Source organism: Trachinotus anak, unplaced genomic scaffold (genome assembly GCF_046630095.1).
Source record: "Trachinotus anak isolate AG129_WGS33_773 ecotype Australia unplaced genomic scaffold, CSIRO_AGI_Tana_v1 ptg000028l, whole genome shotgun sequence".
In the NCBI taxonomy this organism is placed as follows: domain Eukaryota; kingdom Metazoa; phylum Chordata; class Actinopteri; order Carangiformes; family Carangidae; genus Trachinotus; species Trachinotus anak.
The window spans coordinates 6714313-6733906 of NW_027273879.1; the positions used below are offsets into that span (position 1 = coordinate 6714313).

A 19594-nucleotide genomic window follows, 5' to 3' on the forward strand; every position below is an offset into this window, starting at 1 on the left:
TAGACAGTAATGACACATGACCAAGCTCAGATGCGTCACAATCCTGTTATCCTGCAATACCAGTGACCTTGCTATTATTGTGTGTAATCTGATGGGATGATGAAAAACAGAAAAAAAAGACAGATAGAGGATCTGAATGAAGCTGCAGCTGCCAAAACAAGCTGAGTGTGGTTTGATCGTCTCATATGGGAAACCCGGTATTGTGTGTGTGTGTGTAATCAGCATAGTTAATGAAAAAAGTGAGAAGTGAAACATGGTATAAATCCAAGAGAACCACTTTTCAAAATTGTAACTTTTTTCCTCTCACAGGCTGTTACAAAGGTTTGCCTGAGATTCAATCATTGACTCCCACTCAATAGGTGGATCACAGCAGAAGTGTCACGCCAACAATAAGATTATAATAATAGTGAATTCTTCTCCAACTATCAGGAGAAGCCAAAGAAATAGTTCAACAGCTAGAGAAACAACAGAAACAGTTGTGTAAAGAATGAAAAACCTAGACTGACTACGTTTTCACCTCCGCACACTTGGCCAATCACAGCATGACGTGGGTGTGAATGTCAGATTCTTGATTTGACTTCAGAAAGGCATACAGGCGCCTTAAGAGCCAAGTCTTATGCAAGAAAATATCAGTTTATGCCAGTTTGATTTGCATACTGTACTGGTGACATGACACATGCTTTCCAAATTTCACAAGGACTTTCTCTGACATAAACACTTATGACATAAACAACCCTGAGGACTAAAGATCAAATCTTACGAGCACCTTAAAGTGAGTCTTGGGACTGACAACAACTGCTTCTCTATGCTGCACTTTTATGTTAAGAAAGGATACTCACCATCTACTGCTTGCCTTAGCACCTCAAGTTTCCTCTGTCTCTCCTTGATCCTGTCATAGGCGCCAGGGAGGCCTGAGCCTACAGACAGGGCTGAGTGGTGATGAGGCTTCCTGCTCTTCAGCCCACCAAACTCAGGGTAGGAAGAATCCCTCTCCCTGGATGCCCACAAGGGCAATTTGCGTCTGCCTATAGAGTGGGTACTTAAGGCACTGCTGCCCCTCCGTGCATCTTCCAAGGCCCCAAAACGAAGAGCCTCTGGGTCAATACAAGCCAAGTCCACAGAGGACGCCCATGTCTTCCTGGCTTGACTAGGGCCCGGGTCCCCAACATGGAAGGGTAAAGATCTCCGGTCCAGTTCCACTGGCCGGCCTTTTTGTTGTGGATGAAGAGGGTGCAGATAGGGGTAGGAGTGCTGGTGCTGGAGTGAAGGGGGTTTGGGGTAAAGTTCTGTTGGGGATTCAGAGTTCTGGTGATAATCAGACAGGGAATACTGTAGGGCTGCCCCCTCATCCCCCTTCAACAGGCCCTGGATTGGCAGGGAACCCATGGACCGACTGAGGCCCCGGTTAAGAGACGTCTGCTCCTGAGTCCTGGCTCGATAGCGTTCCAGAACCCTGGGGGCGGCACTCCTCCCTGAGAACAGGAGAGAACCAACACTGTAGTTATATCACAAGCAGAAGCATCTACCGTCAAACCTCAAAGTTTAAAACACAGAATAACACAAACTAGCAAGATAAAATAATTCAGCAGGTATTCAAAAGCACCCAATTACAAACAGATATCCTTTTTTTAGCATGTCAGTTTTTCATATTCTAATGCAGACAGTATGGAAGACAATCTAAAATACACTTAATTCCCAGTGGATAACATCGTTATTAACACTACACTCAATACTGAAAGTAGTATTTATGATGAGGAGGGATTATCAAGGATTTTGATTTGAATAAATACAATACGTTTCATTACGCCTCAGTGCCTGTCCTACCTGGCATCCAGTTCTAACAGCATCAGCATGACACAGCAGCTAAACACAGCACTGGCGACTGTCAACTTCCCCTCTGCTCTGATACCCTGGCATGGCCTCCGGCTAAGCACCTGCAGCAGGCCTCTCATAACCCCCCTACTGAAAGATTCAACGCTGTTACAGTGAATGGGGTGGTCGCTCAGTGTGTCCTCAGATTCTCCAATCAGTCAGTATCAGGCAGACAGACAGAAACATTCTTTTTAAATCAGGCCCCAACTGAATATTTCATGGTTATTCAATAGATTATGTGGCCACGGATTAGAATTAGAAGCAGCAATTAGAAGTATCTTTCATACAGCCACAGGGGACAACCATTAATGTCAAATAAAAGTAATTCATTTGCAAAGTAAACCAACAAAAGCACAAGGAAAAGCAAATTAAGAAAAACAGCATGCTGAGCTTGACCTTAAGGGATAGCTATTATATCTGCATGTCTGTTTTGTGCAGTAGCTAATTTTTTTCTCCCCACTACTCAAAAACAAACAATAGAACATGCTGTGCCACAATAAGGAATCATTTTTGGCAGCGGTATCCAGCCCATCCATCACCGTGTCCTTCTTAAAACTGCATAATGAATGTTGCTTTCTTTGACTGTCCATAAATTTCAAGTTTGCCTTTCCAGACAAAGCTGTACATAAACTCTGCCAATGATGGCTCTTGTTTGAGAGACAAAGAGATAAACAGAAGGCAAACATGTGCATGAACAAGAGCAAAAACAAGACGAGGAGATGCAGAAAGGAGAGAACAGAAGGAGACTGTAAGTCCTGTAAAAACGCTGCATGTGGTGGTTTAATCTACAAAGCATATGCTTGGTCTTAACACATCAAAGACTGACAGACTGTCTTCCAGGAACTCAGGGAAGCACACCAGGGCTAGATTTTACTTTTCACAGAAGTAAATTGTTGCCACACGTTTTTCTGCTACTACTAGTATGGTGTCGCTGTCATATGGATTACAGCAGTAAGAACTGGTGACCAACATAAAAACAGAGACAATGACCGAGGTCCTTTCACAGCAATTACAACTTGGAAGGGCTGGAATACAGGAGGGAATGAGTTGCTCCTTGAGAAGAAAGACGCTTAAGAACTGAGTAATACTCTTTGCATGTACTTTCCCTAGGGCTGGCTGGGGCTCAACCACGGAAACAAAGCACTGATACAAACAGCAGACCAGCAGCTTCACTGGTGACTCCAAAATATGCATCTGTAATCAATGCCATGCCATGCTTACATAATCGGGACGATAGCCATGTTTGCGCTCTGCTCTCATTTCCATGGCCTGGAAAAATGCCGGAGTTCTCTCAGAAACCACTGGGAAGATTTGGTCATATTTTCCTGAATTAAATCCGATTCAAGGTTGCAGTGTGTTGTTTCTCGTCTACTTTTAATTCTTTCCCACAAACTCAGAAAGCCAACATTAAGTGATGAATAGCTTGACAACCAGGGAAGACATGTACATCCAATTCTCTCTAAATAAAAGTAACACAAACATAAACAACTTCTAATATGAAAATAGTCTATCCAACCACACACTGCCTCAGTTTGTCATTAGGGAGGAAGAACAGATAATATTCTCTGTTGACCTAAATATTCAGAGTATTCACAACATAATCTTAACAAAACCTACTTATCTCGGGTCTGGTGATTTGTCCTGGTCACAGACTGTTCATTCACAGACTGTGACTTTGTGTCACTCATGTGAAGATTGCACAGCTCATAGGTAAACAAAAGTTAGAAGTGTGACCTGTATTTTTTTTTAAGACTAATAGAAAGCAGACAGTTCATCATGAACTACTGGCAGGCATGAAATCTAAATCACTCTGTAAATAAACGACTGTCTACACCACTGGAAAGTTTCTTTGACAACAGACCAAGAAAACACACTTCTGGCTACTGTGTTGCTTAATGTGTGTTTGTGTTTGTGTGTGTGTGTGTGTGTGTGGGTGTGTGTGTGTGTGTGTGTCAGTACAGCTCATCTTACCTGAGGGCAAACCTTTGCCCCTCAGCCTTTCTCGAATCTCCTTACTCCGCTCCGGAAGAGACTCTCTATCAGTCAGCAGACCGTCCAGCTGAGAAAAAGATAACAGGAGTGGAAGTAAAAGAGAAAGAATAACAAAGAGCGAGGGGGGGGTGAAAAAGCAGGAGGAAGCCAGGAGGTTAGAGAGTCATCCGTCCGGAAATCATGTTCCATCAGCATGAGCCACGTTATCGGTTGTGTAATTTAACTAACCTATTGTGCTTTCACAGAGCAGATAACAGTCTTTAGGATAAAGCTTGAGGTGGAAGATACTAAAATAAAAAGATGGAAAAAACAGAGAGGAAGGTTGTATTTGATCTGCATAAATAAACTGTGTACCTGGGAAAGGCTGCCCAGTACCAACCGGACCAGTTTCCTGATATAGGAGAAGGGAGGGTCACAGGTGGAGTTTCGGATGTGTTTGCTGCAGATGTCCAGCACCGTGCGCAACGACATTCGACTCAATGTAACATCATCACACATGTTGAGAAGGAGGCTGTTTAGGTGTTCCCCCAACTTCATAGGCTGCATTGCAAAACAAAATCGCAGTCAACACACAGTGACAGGACCAGTATGTCCTGTGAGGTGATATTGGTGTCTCTGATCTGACGTGTATTATCAGGTTGGCTTTCTTTGTGTTCAGATAATGAGGCAGAGTTAAGTCTTGCCAAGATGGCACAATTCCATCACCTACTTTAAAAGTCCATCTACCACATGTTTTGGATTAAAAGGCAAAAGCTAATCCTTAATTTTTTTCCTCAGAGTGATGTTAGATACTTTGCTTTGTCCATCAAAAACAAAAAACATGGTACAATTTATTATTTCAGTGTCAGTACAGATTTCGAACCTTTTTGTCGTCACTTTGATATTTGACACTGAGGGTGTGGATGCAGATTTGAATCAGTATCACCACCACATAATAGTGTCACCAAGATACTCTTTATTTCCACAGTGATTTCATTTCCGAAGAATCTGGATGATATTTAATTTATTAATTTCTTCCTCCGTCTCCTGAGAAAACAACACAAGAGGAAGGTGTGGGTGGAGGATACCAGTCCTCTACAGCTCTCTCACTACAGCTCAGTATCGTTCTGTGTTATAACTTGGAAATGTGTGATATCATTAAAGTGGACTAACTTCTGTTTCACTGTGACTTTAAGTGTCTGAACAGCCTTCATGTCATTTACCAAACTTGTGTTCATTGTTTGGATGCATCAGAAACAATGTTGCTAGCTACAATGTTGTAGCTGCTGTGAGCACTAATACAGCAACTAATATAGCAACCGCTTCATGGGAGAGGGAAAAAACAAGATCGGAGCAGATGCACGTGAAGTGGACTGCAAACTCGAGCTATGTTGTCTCTAACCTATGGGCGGTACTTTCTCACAAATGAGAACACACTGTGCAGCTTGTGTTTTACACCTGGCTGCCTCTTACTGAGATATGAATGCATTGTGAACCCTGCCGTCTCCAGAGGTCTCTCCAGATTGAAGTGCATTCCAGAGCGCAAACAGCTTGCATCTTCCAGATCAGATGTACAGATACAGATCTCATAGAATGAAAACATAGTGTCTGCTTTCACAGTGGTTATGAGGCATTTGGGCTGACTGAAATATTGATCAGCTTTAAATTAACATTGCCAATAAATATTCTAAATTATATTTTGTCATACACCAGTTCCTGCAGGGGTGCTGTCCGTCTTTTCATTGTGCCGTTGTGTTTGGCAACATTTGAGTAACTAAGTTTTGTTTGATGCCAAAATCATTAACATGGGGGATACCAGAAAAATGCACTTTGGGTGTGGCTATTCCAGTGAACAACATTGTTTAATATCTCAGTACTTAATATGCTTGTCGAACAACTGATGTCATACCTATCTTCAATCGAGCATCACACATCATTTTAATACACATGACATGCTACCATCTTGTATCCTAGTGGTGGTCCAGTTGGCCACCATCGTTTGAGATACCCAATGTACTGAAGAAGTTAACCCTAACCCTATAAAGGCAACAATGATTTGTTAAGTTTACTGACCACATTTTTGTCATGGACATGAGGTTCATTATAATATGTGTTGATATTATAACGTCTGTGCATTTGGAAGAAAGTGTCCATGCTAATAATTCACCTGACTTTGGGGGATCTCATAGTCTGCTCCCCAGAACAGAGTCATCCCCAGAGAGTACATGTGCATCTGTGAAAGAAATAAAAAAAAACATCACTTGGCTACATAAGCTTCATTCAATTCTTTACTAAAACAAACAGCACAAGTAAAGCAATAGTGAGCCCATAGAAAGGTGAGGAATATAAAGTTCCTTATATGAAAGTTCCTGAACCTTATTAAAATAAGTCAAACGTCCCCGTGTGAAAGACAGAGAGACAGACTAATGCTCAGTGTAATAAAAAGAATTCATTCTTTTTTGGAAAGGGAAAAAACAGGGGCTTTTTAGTTTAAATCCAAAAACATTTTTCCATTTTCCTCTCCTTATTACTCTGCACTCATTACTAGGGAGAGAAATCACTTCCCCTGAATGTTGGGCTTGGTGGAGGAAAGAATAATTCAGGGATTGCCAAAGAATGCAACATAGCCGTCAAGGTCTTTTAGGAACAGATCTCAGAGTACAAATTTAAAGGCACACTCACACTTTCACAAAATGTGGAAACTTAAAAGCAGCGCATTAAAAGCACCAATATCAGCCCATATGTTGAAAGAATGAAAGGAAAATCGTGGCATTCGCAGCTGACGTATATTTACCCACAGTCTCTGATAATGAGAGAAACAGATTATACTTTCTACACTGAAATAACTCGGCTGGGGAGATGGGCCCAGGGCTGGAAAACTGACTCAGCACAAAACTGTGTTGAGGTCTGTGGGGCTGTGCCAGAAACAGGAATCCAGTCATGCAAGCTTTTAGCTCCTCTACCAGAGGGGCAGAGTTGAGTGAAGGGGGCGTGGCTCTGAGTGTATGTAAGTCATATATTGCACTGCAGGAGATTATATGGTTATGAATGCTGCAACTGCACAACTACCTCAGATCTGCAAACAATTAATATCCACCAGAGTCTTGTGGTGTTGTGTTATTCAAGCAAGACTGTGCTCTTAACACCACACCACAACAACAGAGGGATTCCACACATAATCATTCAAAACATATAATGACCAAATGCATTAAATGCATTGAATGTAGAACGTGTCAAAAAAAAGTTCCAGTTCATCACTGGAACACAAAACCTGTTGAAATACAATATGTTAGTGTTGGGAGGCTGCCAGATGCAACAAAACGAGTAATTACTTCTTCCAGTACGTGCACTTTTAAATGTTATTTGCCATGCCCTGCAAACTTTGAACACCAGAGTAAGCACTGACTGAGAAATGAAATTAGCAGAAATATGCACCTGTATGTTGGTCCTATTGTGTAACAGTAGCATGCAGCAATTGTGCAGAACCTTTTCTCTATCCAAATAAAACAAACAGTAAAAGAAATAAATGCCAAGAGCTTTGTTAAAATACTCAGAGGACAACAGTAATAGACTGAGATTAAGCCAAACATTCACAGGCCTGACATTTATGTGTTCAAACTAGAAAATATCACCAATATTTTGCTGAAAATGTATGAGTATTGAAAAAAAAAGATGTGGGAAAAGGTGATAAAATGTACACTAATGAAGAATTAAAAAACATACAGTTTGTGAGGCTCTGTCACCACATGCGTTATGTGAAGTTTATACCTTCTCTATATCAGAGACTGAAGTCAAGGAGACTCCCTCCAGGACCTCTGGAGCCGTGAAGGCTCTTAAGTCCTGCTGGGTGACATACTCGTCTGTGAATGAGATGTTGCCAGAGGGCATGAGCAGGAGGGACCAGGGAGAGATGATGAAGCCCATGGCTGCAGGGTCTGGAGGGGGAAACAGACAATTAAGGCATTGGAGATATGATCAGGAACCAAAACAGGAAAACAATTTAATGGACTTCCATTATTTAAATTCTTAGCGATTACCACACATTGTTACAGTGAGGTATTGTGTTTTAAAGCTTAATACTAGCATCAAATTTTGTCTAAGCATTTACAGTCTGAATGCAGCATCTGTGCCCTTATCCAACCACAGTGAGTGTTTCTCACTCAGGCTTTTGGCGTTCATGGAAATTCAAGATGATTGAAGTAAACAAAAACACATGTTGCTTTCTTAGCCTGCAAGAAAATAACTGTTGAGGCATGGAAGCAGAAAGGAATGGCTACACAGCGTAATTCTCTTTTCCTACAAAGCCGCAGCCAGCACGATGGTTAGAGGACGTTTTAAAAATATACAAAGGAATGTTTGAGCAGCGCTGCAAAATTCTTTTCTTTGACTGATACTTCACTCCGAGAGGAGCACAGAGAGGAACAGAGGAGCTGGATTTGAGGCACCAAATATCTGCTTTCAAAAGCTGGAATTTATAAAGTAAATAGAAGTTTCCTGTTTAAAACTCATGTGAGCGTTTGGAGGTCTTACTCAAACGTAGACTGGGTCACTAGGTGTATCCCACGCAAAACCTCTGCTCTGGATAAGCAATGATAGAGCTGAGCAGAGGTGCATGACTCAGCCTGAGCAAATGAGTTTCTTGGTGGATAACATGTTAAAAAAACAGCTCCAATAAACTACAGATATAAACTGAAACCATGCAGGATGGAAACTGACAGTGCAATCTGTGCGTCCTCTAAAAGTACATGCTTACAAACTGTACAAACATGCCATTACAGCGACAGATGTAGAGCAGTCGATGGCCTCGGCCGAGACCCAAACGCAGCAGCAGACACAGGGATAAACAGTAGACAGAGAAACACACAAATGTGGACGGTGCTGGTCTCTATTTGATCTTAAATAATATGTAGCTGCGACCATGAGAAGGAACTCCTCTAACAAATCAGAAATATTCACACATCACTTATTCAAACAAATCATTCTTAAACAAACAAGTTAACTAACCGCTACTGTTTACCCACAGGGAAAAAATGTGCTAGTGGTTAAGTGTTTGACAATGTGACTCCATTCACAATGCTAGACCTCCTCTGTATATTAGGGAACACGCACCGTGACTACTCCAAACAAAATACAAGTAAAGTATGAGATTTATTTAACATTTCATCTGCTTCAGCCAAACAGAGATGTTGATGTTTCATGTTTTTTATGCTTTTTAAACTAGAAACCAGCAAAAACCTTCTCCATTACTGTCCAGAGCTGAACAGGGCATCTAACAAAAATTGTCTAAGAAATGAAAAATGTTTAAATGGTTGCTGTTATTAATCCACTCTTGTGGTAAACATACCTCTTTACATAGCTCAGTGACTATATAATAGCGGGTTCCAACATCTGCTCTTCAAATTTTAGCTTCACTCAGTCAGCAGTCTAAAACTGTACATGAGAGGCCACAATTTACTCAGTATAGCTAGACAACTACACACTGAAGGAAAAAGAGGGATGTGTTAACAATCACTGCAGCACAATGCCACATGAAGATGAAATAATCTAAAATACTCCAAGTATCCAGCCTTGTCCTTAACACCTTCAGAACTTTATCTCAGAAGCCATAATGACTGAAACACAAAAGCGTTTTTTATTATTATTTATTTATTCATGACAATCTTCTTGTCATAAATGTGGCCTCAGCATAAAAGGAATATTTACACACCACACTGATAAGATGGAATTCCTACAGCATGCCCGGTCTGCAAGGGAATCAGTCAGCAAAACTGGGAGATGAGGTCGAGCTGGTTTACTCACAAACAGAGCTAGATCTTGGTTACTATTTGATGGAAATTCACACGACCAATGAGGAACAGCTTAGATGACACATTTAAGGCCACTATAAGCAGGTGCACTGGAGTTTCGCATGAGACTAGGCCCCACCTTAGCCCACATAGTGCTCTGCAGTGCCTGCTGACTCACATCCTGTCCAGTGTCTCCAGAGTTAAACCTCCCTTAGTCACCCCACTGTTGAAGTTTTCTTTAGTTACAAAGACACCGTCATGGGGACTTTATCTCTTCCTATCCTCAAGGACAACCGTAGACACATATGACTCACGAGAATGATTGAAACAAAAAGAAAAACAGAACTGCATGGTCTGCAATCCTTACTAATGATGCTGAACCAGTTTGCAACAAACTGAGAACTAAATGACTGCAGTGACTGAATGCTGTGATTTTACTGACACAACCTTGAGAGTTGGAGAGTGAAGGAATCTTTAAATTAAACTTAATTATAAACCAACAACATTAAAACATTATTGCATTATTAAATGTTATTAACATTAACATAAAAAAAAAACAGTGTGGACATAGTGAGGGAGAAGGCTGCTCAAGGAGGGACATAAGACAATACTGTATGTAAGAAAGACAAATTAAAATGAACTGTTTTTAGTGTTTATGTACAATCATTTCTAAGAAATGTCTGTGCAGGTTTGATCCCACATGCTCGTACCTTTGTGAAAGAGTTCTTGGAGGCTCTCGGCACTCTGGCTGAGTACTGCCCAGACCTCCTCCTCCTGGAGCGGACCTCCTCGAACCTCCAAGGCTTCTGCCAGAGACACATGCATCTTCCCTGTGCACAGAGAGGACAGAGTTCAACTGATTTACACTAGGAAATGAACACACACACATACATAAATAGGCATACGCATCATTAAGCATAATTTGGAGAAAATGACACATGCTTTCTTTCCTGTGCAATGGTAGGAGACTCTGACCCAAAGTCAAATAAGGCCAGAAAACACACAGAGCATCTACACCTCTGATCTCCTGTGTTATTCAGAGCATTGCTTTAAATTCCCAGACAGGTCCTGAATTTTGATTTGTCTGTCCAGATTCTCAAACAAACAACTGAAAATAAAACTGATTTCATATTTTATTTAAATTTTGTTGAGAACTATAATCCTAACCTAACCCTGTGAGAATCCTGGCTGGCCTGTCAGTCTCATTTGGGAGCAAATAAACCCACATTGCTATTAGATCGCTACAAAAACCCAAAGCATTTAACATTTTGTGCTTTCTTATGCCCTTGGCCACATCTTCTTCTGAATGTAAGATGTCTTATCATCTTCTGCAGTTGAGGAGGAGTGCAAGCACATGATGCACGCACACACACACACACACACACACACACACACACACACACACACACACACACACACACACACACACACACACACACACACACTTGCCCTGCTTTACTTAAGTTACATTCAACAAAGTGGCAGCTTACGACTGTGATCCTCTGCCAGCTTCTCAGAGTTCAGACAGCAACTTCCAACTTCCAACTAGACACTAATCTAGAAACGCCCAGCCCCACTTGTTTTAGTGTGTGCTGCACACATGAGTAATAACATCACACTTGTGTTTAGTGATAACATGTCATAAAACCATAGCTGGATCAAGCTCAATCAAGGTAGTTTATATAGCCTTCTGGACAGCAGTGATATGGCAAATCCAGCTTTTGGTGTAGCATATATGTTAACAAATATCACACAACAGTACATCTACAGTAATTGAGATGGGTTCAGATTATACACATGCCACAACATGCTATGCCTAAGGGATTAACTCATGCAAGCCACATGAGTTACATCGTCACATCGTGCGTGACTTGATTTGATTTTCATTCCGTTTTAATAAGAAGTCACGAAGGTGTGACGTCTGTTTTTAGGTTTTCTCAGCTCTAACTGTCCACAAATCAAAGAACTAGTCCAAATTTAATGAGGATTTGTGGGTTTAAAATGCCCCATAACAGCTGAGAGTCAGCTTTATGGGACCCTGAATGAAAGACATGGCACATGTTCAGTTCATCTCTGTTTCTTTCTAAACGCCAGCTCCTGTGATGCAGTGTCAATGGTGTTTCATCTCCTCAATCCATCTATAATACGCAAATGTGTGCACAACAGGAAGCTCCAGTTTCTATTATTACTATTTCTAACTGAGCAGGAAATACAAGTGCCTAAAGTACATAGCACCTGCATACAATAGCTGCAAGGGAAAGAAGTGTAGGTGTTTGGAGGGTTGCAAAAGAGTACTCTACTCATCTATTGGTACAGAGAAAGACTTTAGGGTCAGGGTGGCTTTAGCTTTAGCATTGCACAAGACAATAAATATTTCTTGTCAAAAACGACTTGCATTGATTTCAAGGTGTAGAAATGGCACAAAAGCTACTTTTGATAGCACTGCAACAACTTTAGGTTGAATTCACTTAGCACCGTCAACCACAACCTGACAAACCAATTATCAACTAGCAATAGCAGAGCATGGAGTATCTTCAACTAAAGTCTGTTATATTTTATGTTTCACAATAGTCCACCAAGCAGACGGACATTTCAGGATTAAAGATTGACAGGTTTTATTTGTCACATGCTCACACAATATGTGTAGTCAAATGCTGGTTAGCAGACTCTTGGGGATGTGCAAAAAAAGGCTAAAGTGTGCAATAAAAAAGTGTATGTTGATATGTAGGTGGACGATGCAATTTTTCAGTGTGTAAAAATGCAAAATGTACATATGTCACAGATGTTAATCAAACTATACAATGACATTGTGCACACCCTCCAGTACGCATATGTAAATGTAGCGGGAAATGCAAAAGATTTAGGAAGGACAATGTGCACGACACGGCTACAGAAGTCTTATGTAAGTCTTGTGTATGTAATTTGTGCCAATATAGTGGGGGGGGGGGGTAAAGACACAAAAGCAGCCACTCAAATAACAAAAAATAAACACAGGCTTCAGGGGGCAGTCACCACAGCATAGAGCTCAATTATCACTTTGCTTGAGAAGAAGCTAAGGTTGAGTCTTAGAGTGTGTAATATATCAGTTGAAGACTATCTGTCTACTCTAGACTGTGCCTGAAGACAAAAAACTAGTTATTCAAATTCACCTTTTGTTGTGGTTTCACTGCCTGACCAGATCTGATTTTGCGACAACAAAATTAAATGCTCTTAGAAACTACCTGAGTCACTCCAGAAATAATATTTTCTTACTGTAGAACTATGGATGATGATAATGTTGTACATAAAATTGCTGGAACCCTACTGATAGTTTTATTGTTCTTCCACTTTTTCCGCAAATAAGTGATACCTCAGAAACTCAAAGTTTAGCTTGCGGCGACCACATTTCCCAGTACTTTACAAAATTCAACACTAACAGTTTCCCCTCCCATTTCTTGACTGAAAACAAATCTATATTTTCAATTTTGACAGCTTTTTTGATGTTTTCAGCTTTCACAGTCTATTTTTCACTTTTTTCCCACAAAGCCAAGCAAGCCCACATTAAATACAGCACAGAGCATATTTGGATTTGCCAGATCACAGCTCTAACTGGGGATTTTATAAATCAAAGACTTTTGGCTTGTGACAAGAAAACAAAGCAAATGAAAACACTTCCAAACAGGAAATGAGCCATAACTTCTACAGAAGATCGACCAAACATCAGTCATGGGATGATTACCAGAGCACATAAGACCACATTTGATCATAATTCATTTTTTATAGCACCATTGTCCTTCAAACAGAACCTTTAAACAATATTGTAAAAGCACATTTTTTTCAGACTTTTTCAAATGTAAAACCAAATCATTAAGTATGATTCCATTATTTGCAGGTGTGCAAATGTAAGACAAAAAAAAGAGACAAAAAGGGACTTAACTGCAACAAAGCCCAGGCCTAATGTGTCAGATGAGATTTAGCTATACTGAGGTTTTGCTAACAGGGATGCACCTGTGAGTTTGGCTCATGGGTGTGGGCCACAACTGAGGCCTGATCTAGCTATATTATTGATTCTTTTTTTTTTTTCATTTATTCACAGAGGTTCAAATTTCACAGTTGATATAACAGAAGGAAAAAAAAAGACTAAAGGCTTGAAATGTTTGAAACGCACATCTGCGACACTGGAACTGAGGAGGGACTGGGCCTAAAGATTTTTTGTAACTTTCTGAAACTGACAATCGCACTAACACAGAGGTTGACCAGGTATGTAAAGATGAGAAAGTAAGCATTAGTTGAACCTATCCTTCAAGTTGTCTTCAGTGAAAAGTCAGGGTATCACTAAAGTCAGTGGGATATATCATCTAGGAACCATAAATTTCTGTACCCCATTTTGTGATCCAATCTGTCCAATAGTTGTTGGATATTCTACTGGGTAAGTCAAGTGAAGTTGACCTGATAGTGGTGGTGCATGAAAATCTCTGAGGTCCATGAATGTCGTTGCACAAAATTTCATGATGATCCATTGAACAGTTGTTGAGATTCAGTCTCAACAAACACTACAGATGTGGTTGTCTGACACTGCTGCAGCTAAAGCCATGCTGCTAACGATGCTAGGACGCACCAAAGTTGGCTCAACGTTTCAAAAGGAAGCTGTTTTGTTGTGCTGGAATAGTGAGCTAAATCTAAGAATATCCCTTATCCACAGACTTCGCATAAACTGGGTCGGCTGGATCATTAGTGTTGGTGAAAACTGACTCAAATTTAATATGTGAAACAACATCCTTTCAACGAATTGGAGTTTGTGGAAGAGAGTTAATGAATAAGCTTGTCACGGGCCTGATTGTTTATGCAGGAATGCAGGTTAGCCATTCTAGTCAACAGGAGGCGTGAAGTGTGAGGCAAAGTGGGTTACTACCCATCTTGCTCATTACCCATGAGAATGAGGGAGAGCGGGTGCTGTGAAGACTGATTGTTTTGTGGCCCTTGTTATTTTAACAGAGACCTACAGTGGAATGTTTTTTATCCGCACTAAGGCAGCAGTGCAGGCCAGCTCCTCTCTCATTGGACTGTGGTCCTACTCATTATTGAGGGGGCTTAGGAGGCAGCGGCCCAAAACAGCGAGAGCAGACAGCCTTCATCACTTCAGTGCCTCATTCTCTTTCCCTTTTTCAAACAGTGGGGATGTTTGTTCCCAGGTACTCCCATGTATTTCCCACACTGTATCTAGAAAGAAAACCCTAAACAAGGCTTAGCCTGCTGCTGCTGCTGCTGCTGCTGCTAAGTGTTTGAAAGTCTTGGCTACAGTCACAAGGATTTTAAAGAAAATAATCCTGGAAACGTGATAGCGTTCTCCTTTCTCCGCAGAAGCTTTTCCTTTCCTCCCACCTTCCTGTCTGTGACACAGCTACAACCCATGAAATGGATTTGAAAACAATCACCTGAAAAAACTGCACTTCAGCTGAGTGGCCCGTGCCAAAGAGGTGCAAGAACTTTCAGTTTCTGCTGCTCTCTTTCAGAGCTCATCCCCTCTACATTTGCCAGGAACAAAAAGCTCATAAACCATACACAATCATTCTCTCTAAAACTTTTTCTTTTATCCTAAATCTTTTGAAAACCTGAAGAGCTGCACTTTCGAAGCAATCATCCATAAAAACACCAGATTCCACTTCTATTTCCAAAAGCATAACTCATAACATAAGACATGAGAAGGAATTTGTTCATATCCTCCAAACATCAGAACTGTGGTCTCAGCTGGCAAACACATTTGGAACAGAAGCCGGTGAGAAGACAAACATTGTGCCAACATTGAGGTGAAAATCTTCCTGAAGTCACCGGTGCCAGGAAAATTCAACAACAAACTCTGAGTGAACCTCTATTCCCAGAATAAAATAAATAAAAAGGAAATAAAAGGGAAAACCCAGTGACTGGTTTTCATTAATTGTACCCTGCTTACAACTGAGGCAATTTGCCGACATGCTTTTCCAGATTATTTTACAATGACTAAACACAGGGCTTTTAATGGACACAACTCTGGCCATTACATCACTGAACCTGGTACCTTCCAGTTATGGATTGGCTCTGTCTAACTAACCAGTAAACCACTCTGGATGCTGGTGTTTTGTTTGTCAGCTCTGCCAGGGTCAGGACCAGCCAGAGAGGAGAGCCATGACTATTCCATGATTATCAGCCCAGCTCTGGACCGACAGCCCTCACTTCTCATTTTGGTCTCGACCTCATCCGCTCCATTTCTGTTAATCACAGGGTTGCCATGAGTACCGTGACATGCAGAGCATGGTTTTGCAGAAAAAAAAAACAAAAAAAAAAAAAAAACCTCACTCCAACCCCCCATCACCACCACCCCCCACCTCCCCTTTCCAACACACAAACCCAACCCACTGGCTATTTTTCCTATGATGATGCTTGCACCATCTCCATCATAGCCACTGTGGATGGAAATGCTCATCCTGCTCAGTCACCCACTGCCTCAACACTTTCCTCTTTAGTTTTGAACGACACACATTCAAAAACCCTCATGACCTTTGACTTTGAGTTAACTTCACTACTTTTCTATGGTAATGAAGGGGGAGGGGGTACAAGCCGACTTCTTACAACCCCCCCCCCCCCCATAAAACATTCAGTCTGTGCTGACGCTTCATGCCTCTGAAGGGCTGTATGCATGTTGGCCAGACTAACACAAATAGCGCAGGTGGATGAACTTACTTTAAAGCAGTTAGCTGTTATTTCTCCTGAACTTTAAACCTTACTGTTACTGCTGTGGTCAAAGATGCTACATGTTGTTGACGTTAACACAACACACAGGTTGAGACATACTGAATATCAGCACAAGGTGTACTAAGCTGAACATAGCTATCTAACAGCCTAGTAAAGTTTTTCAATTTTTTTTTCTTCTTTTAAGAAAAAATAAGCTTTTTAAGCGTTTTAGCCTCGACACATACTCAATTCCTCAGTTTTCCCGGGGAGCACTGCCGACAACGGTTACGCTAAAGTTAGCCGCAACACAGTCAAGTTTACTTTCCACTTTTTGGACTTGTTATATATATATATATATATATAAAAAAACAACTTACCAGATAAGAAGAGCTACAAAATCACTTGAGAGGGAAATGTTCGTACTCCGACGAGGCTATGGGTGCGCACACAAGCGGGACCAGACGCCATCCCATCCACAAAGCAACATCTTGGATAGTACACGGCGAGCCAGGCAGGCAACAGGTTTACCTTTCCCCCGCCTACGAAAATCCACTACTCTGCAGATACTGTCGTCCAAGCCGCGGCAGTTACACACACACACAAAAAATATATAAATAAATAGACAAATCTGTTCTTCGGGGGAAAAAAAACTGCTTAGAAGTCGTGTTTGATAGCCACTACACAGCATTGAGCTTTCCTCAAGCGCAGCCAAGTTACCATTACTGCTGAGGAGCGGAGTAACCCCTCCCTTTGCCCAGCTAGCGTGGGCTGGCTGGGAGTAACCAGACACCTTACTATGGCCGTCCATTGGCTCTCAGCTTGGGGACTGTCATTTAGCTGTTTCTATAGTAACAACACAACTGGGAGTAAAATGTACAGTTTGCATTATTGGGGGGGGGGGGGGGGGGGGGGGTTATTTATGTAATTCAACAGCATGTTATTCAAAAGCTGATAATCACCACTTCTAATCAGAGCAGATACTGAATGCTCTCAAAACTGATGTGATGTTTAGTATACACTCTGGGGTTCACACCTTTCAAACTCAAGAAAAAAAAAAAAAAAAAGAGAGAGACTTTCTTTCTTTGTTTCCCACAGCATCAGAGTTGTCTGATCTAAGCTGTCAGGAAGCAATTCACTGTTGAGTACTTCCTTCCTATGGTGCACTTCAAAGCTGCCTCATTCACGCTCTGTCTTGTGCCATCTAGTGGATTGTAGTCATCAGCACATGCTGCCTTGTGTAAATAATGGCTGAGGCTAAAGTGCTATCTCTGCCCGCCAGTGTCTGTGAGTGCTAAAAAAGCATGATTATTATCTCCAGCCATGGCCTGAAATGATAAGACTTAATTACTTGATTAACACCTTTCTCTTTAGATGGAGAGAGCTGATATTCATGTTGTTCGACGCTTCAGAAGCTGAAATTATTCATTTGTATTCTAATTTGTGATATTTAAATGCTCATACTTTATTATAAATTATATGTTATAGAATAGAATATAAATATATAAAATATGCATGTATATTTTGTTTGTTTTTTCAGGGGTGAAAAATAACAGCTTTTAGAGACTGGTGTGTCAGCTTTAAAAATGGTGAACCAATGAAAAATAATTATTTTAGCCCTTGCTAATGAGTTCTTGTAACATGCTGAACAAAAGAAATTGTCGGCTATGTTGTGGTGCGAATAATAATACATTTTAAAAACAGAAATAACGAGTGATGGTGTAATTAAAAATTTTAATTCATATTGTGAAATATTTTTGCAATGTTGCTACAGGCCAAGTTTTAATTCTATAGCGATTGTGAGTGAGTTGTCAGTTTCTGGTGTGTGTGTGTGTGTGTGTGGTTACTGAGTGCAGTGTTTGTTGTAAAGTCTGACAGCAGCTGGAAGGAAAGACCTGCGGTATCTCTCCTTGACACACCGTGGGTGCAGCAGCCTGTCGCTGAAGGAGCTGCTCAGTGCTGTCAGAGTGTCCTGTACAGGGTGGGAGGTGTTCTCCAACAGGGATGATAGCTTCGCCACCGTTCTCCTGTCGCCCACTGCCTCCACTGGGTCCAGAGGGCATCCCAGAACAGAGCTGGCCTTCCTGATCAGCCTGTTCAGTCTCCTCCTGTCAGCAGCGGAGATGCTGCTGCCCCAGCAGACCACACTGTAGAGGATGGAAAAGTACACTTAACCTACATTTAGAGAAAGAAAAGCATTTATTTAGACTATTTCTATTAGATTTACAGTATTTTTATAGGAACAACATGTGTATGTGAGCTGTCCTGAACTTTCACCATGGAATGTTTGGGCACCTTTTCCCATTGGCCATAGTAAGTGTGCTAGCTATGATCTATTGTTCATTTTTTAAATATTGTCTGGAGTTTTTTCCACCTGTGGCAGCCTGGAAAGGTTATTTGTGTCTGATAAACTGCTGCCAAAATGATCTGTTAGTGTTATGTCTCCTTTGACTCAGTAGCCTTTAATCTCTGTGCATCATCTGAGGCAGAGAGGCCCCATTAGGAGACCGACAGGTATAACAAGTTATGCCTCATAAAGTGTAACAAAGGGGTTCTGGGTTTGGGATTTCCTCTTCCTTCTACTTCTGTCAGAGCTGTCCTTAATACCTCCTCATCAGTGCTGGTCTGAGCCCCGAGGGCAATTTGCCGTCCAGACTTGAAAGAGGGGATCTGCCTGTTCTGACAGTCTTGGAAATGTGGGGCACCTGGCACTGTAGGATGAAGGCATGTGGTTTGCTGACTGGTGAGTTTGGCCTTTGGGTCCAGCTGGAGAGCATTAAAAACTTTCCTGGAGCTCTTTCCTTTTCACTGCCTTTGAAATTGTTAAAAAAAAAAAATCTAGCAATTAAATGTTAGGGAACCATCAGACACATATGATAGCGCCAATGTGAGCAACTCTGGTGGGCATTTATTTAAATCTGCGAAGTTTTTCTCAGGCCTGTGTCCCACCGAAAGCATCCAAATCTGTCTCACCTGAGTGTATAAAAAGCTTATTTGGACATGCATATAATATCTTGTCCAAGCAGGCCTCTGTGCTTTATATAACTCGAGGCATGTTTGGTGAGCTGATCTTACTGGCCACCATTTTACCAGTTTTTCAAGTGTCTTTTCTCAGTGGAGAATGTGTGTTCACAGGCAGGGATCTCTGGCTCTGATTCACTGTCAGGTTGCTCTGTAGAGCTGCTGAGTATTAATATAGCTGTGCTGTCTTTTGCACACACATTTGTGTGGGTTAGAGAGAACCCTCCCCCCGGTGGCTGTCACTTTTTCTACTCAGTCGG

At 41.3% G+C, this 19594-nt stretch overlaps 1 protein-coding gene across 3 annotated transcripts in view; it reads right to left on the reverse strand.

Moving 5' to 3' along the window:
* ptpn13 (protein tyrosine phosphatase non-receptor type 13) overlaps positions 1-17077 on the reverse strand; it is a 44311-nt gene extending 27234 nt beyond the window's left edge. For all 3 annotated transcript variants that reach the window (XM_071465535.1, XM_071465534.1, XM_071465533.1), the window contains exons 1-7: positions 16694-17077; positions 10340-10459; positions 7612-7778; positions 6011-6076; positions 4219-4404; positions 3844-3931; positions 840-1472 (exon numbers count right to left, since the gene is read on the reverse strand). In XM_071465535.1, the coding sequence (XP_071321636.1) occupies positions 840-1472; positions 3844-3931; positions 4219-4404; positions 6011-6076; positions 7612-7778; positions 10340-10454 (1255 nt within the window). In that variant the 5' untranslated portion in view covers positions 10455-10459; positions 16694-17077. The remainder of the gene's footprint in view (positions 1-839; positions 1473-3843; positions 3932-4218; positions 4405-6010; positions 6077-7611; positions 7779-10339; positions 10460-16693) is intronic.
* Between the last annotated feature and the right edge of the window lie 2517 nt (positions 17078-19594).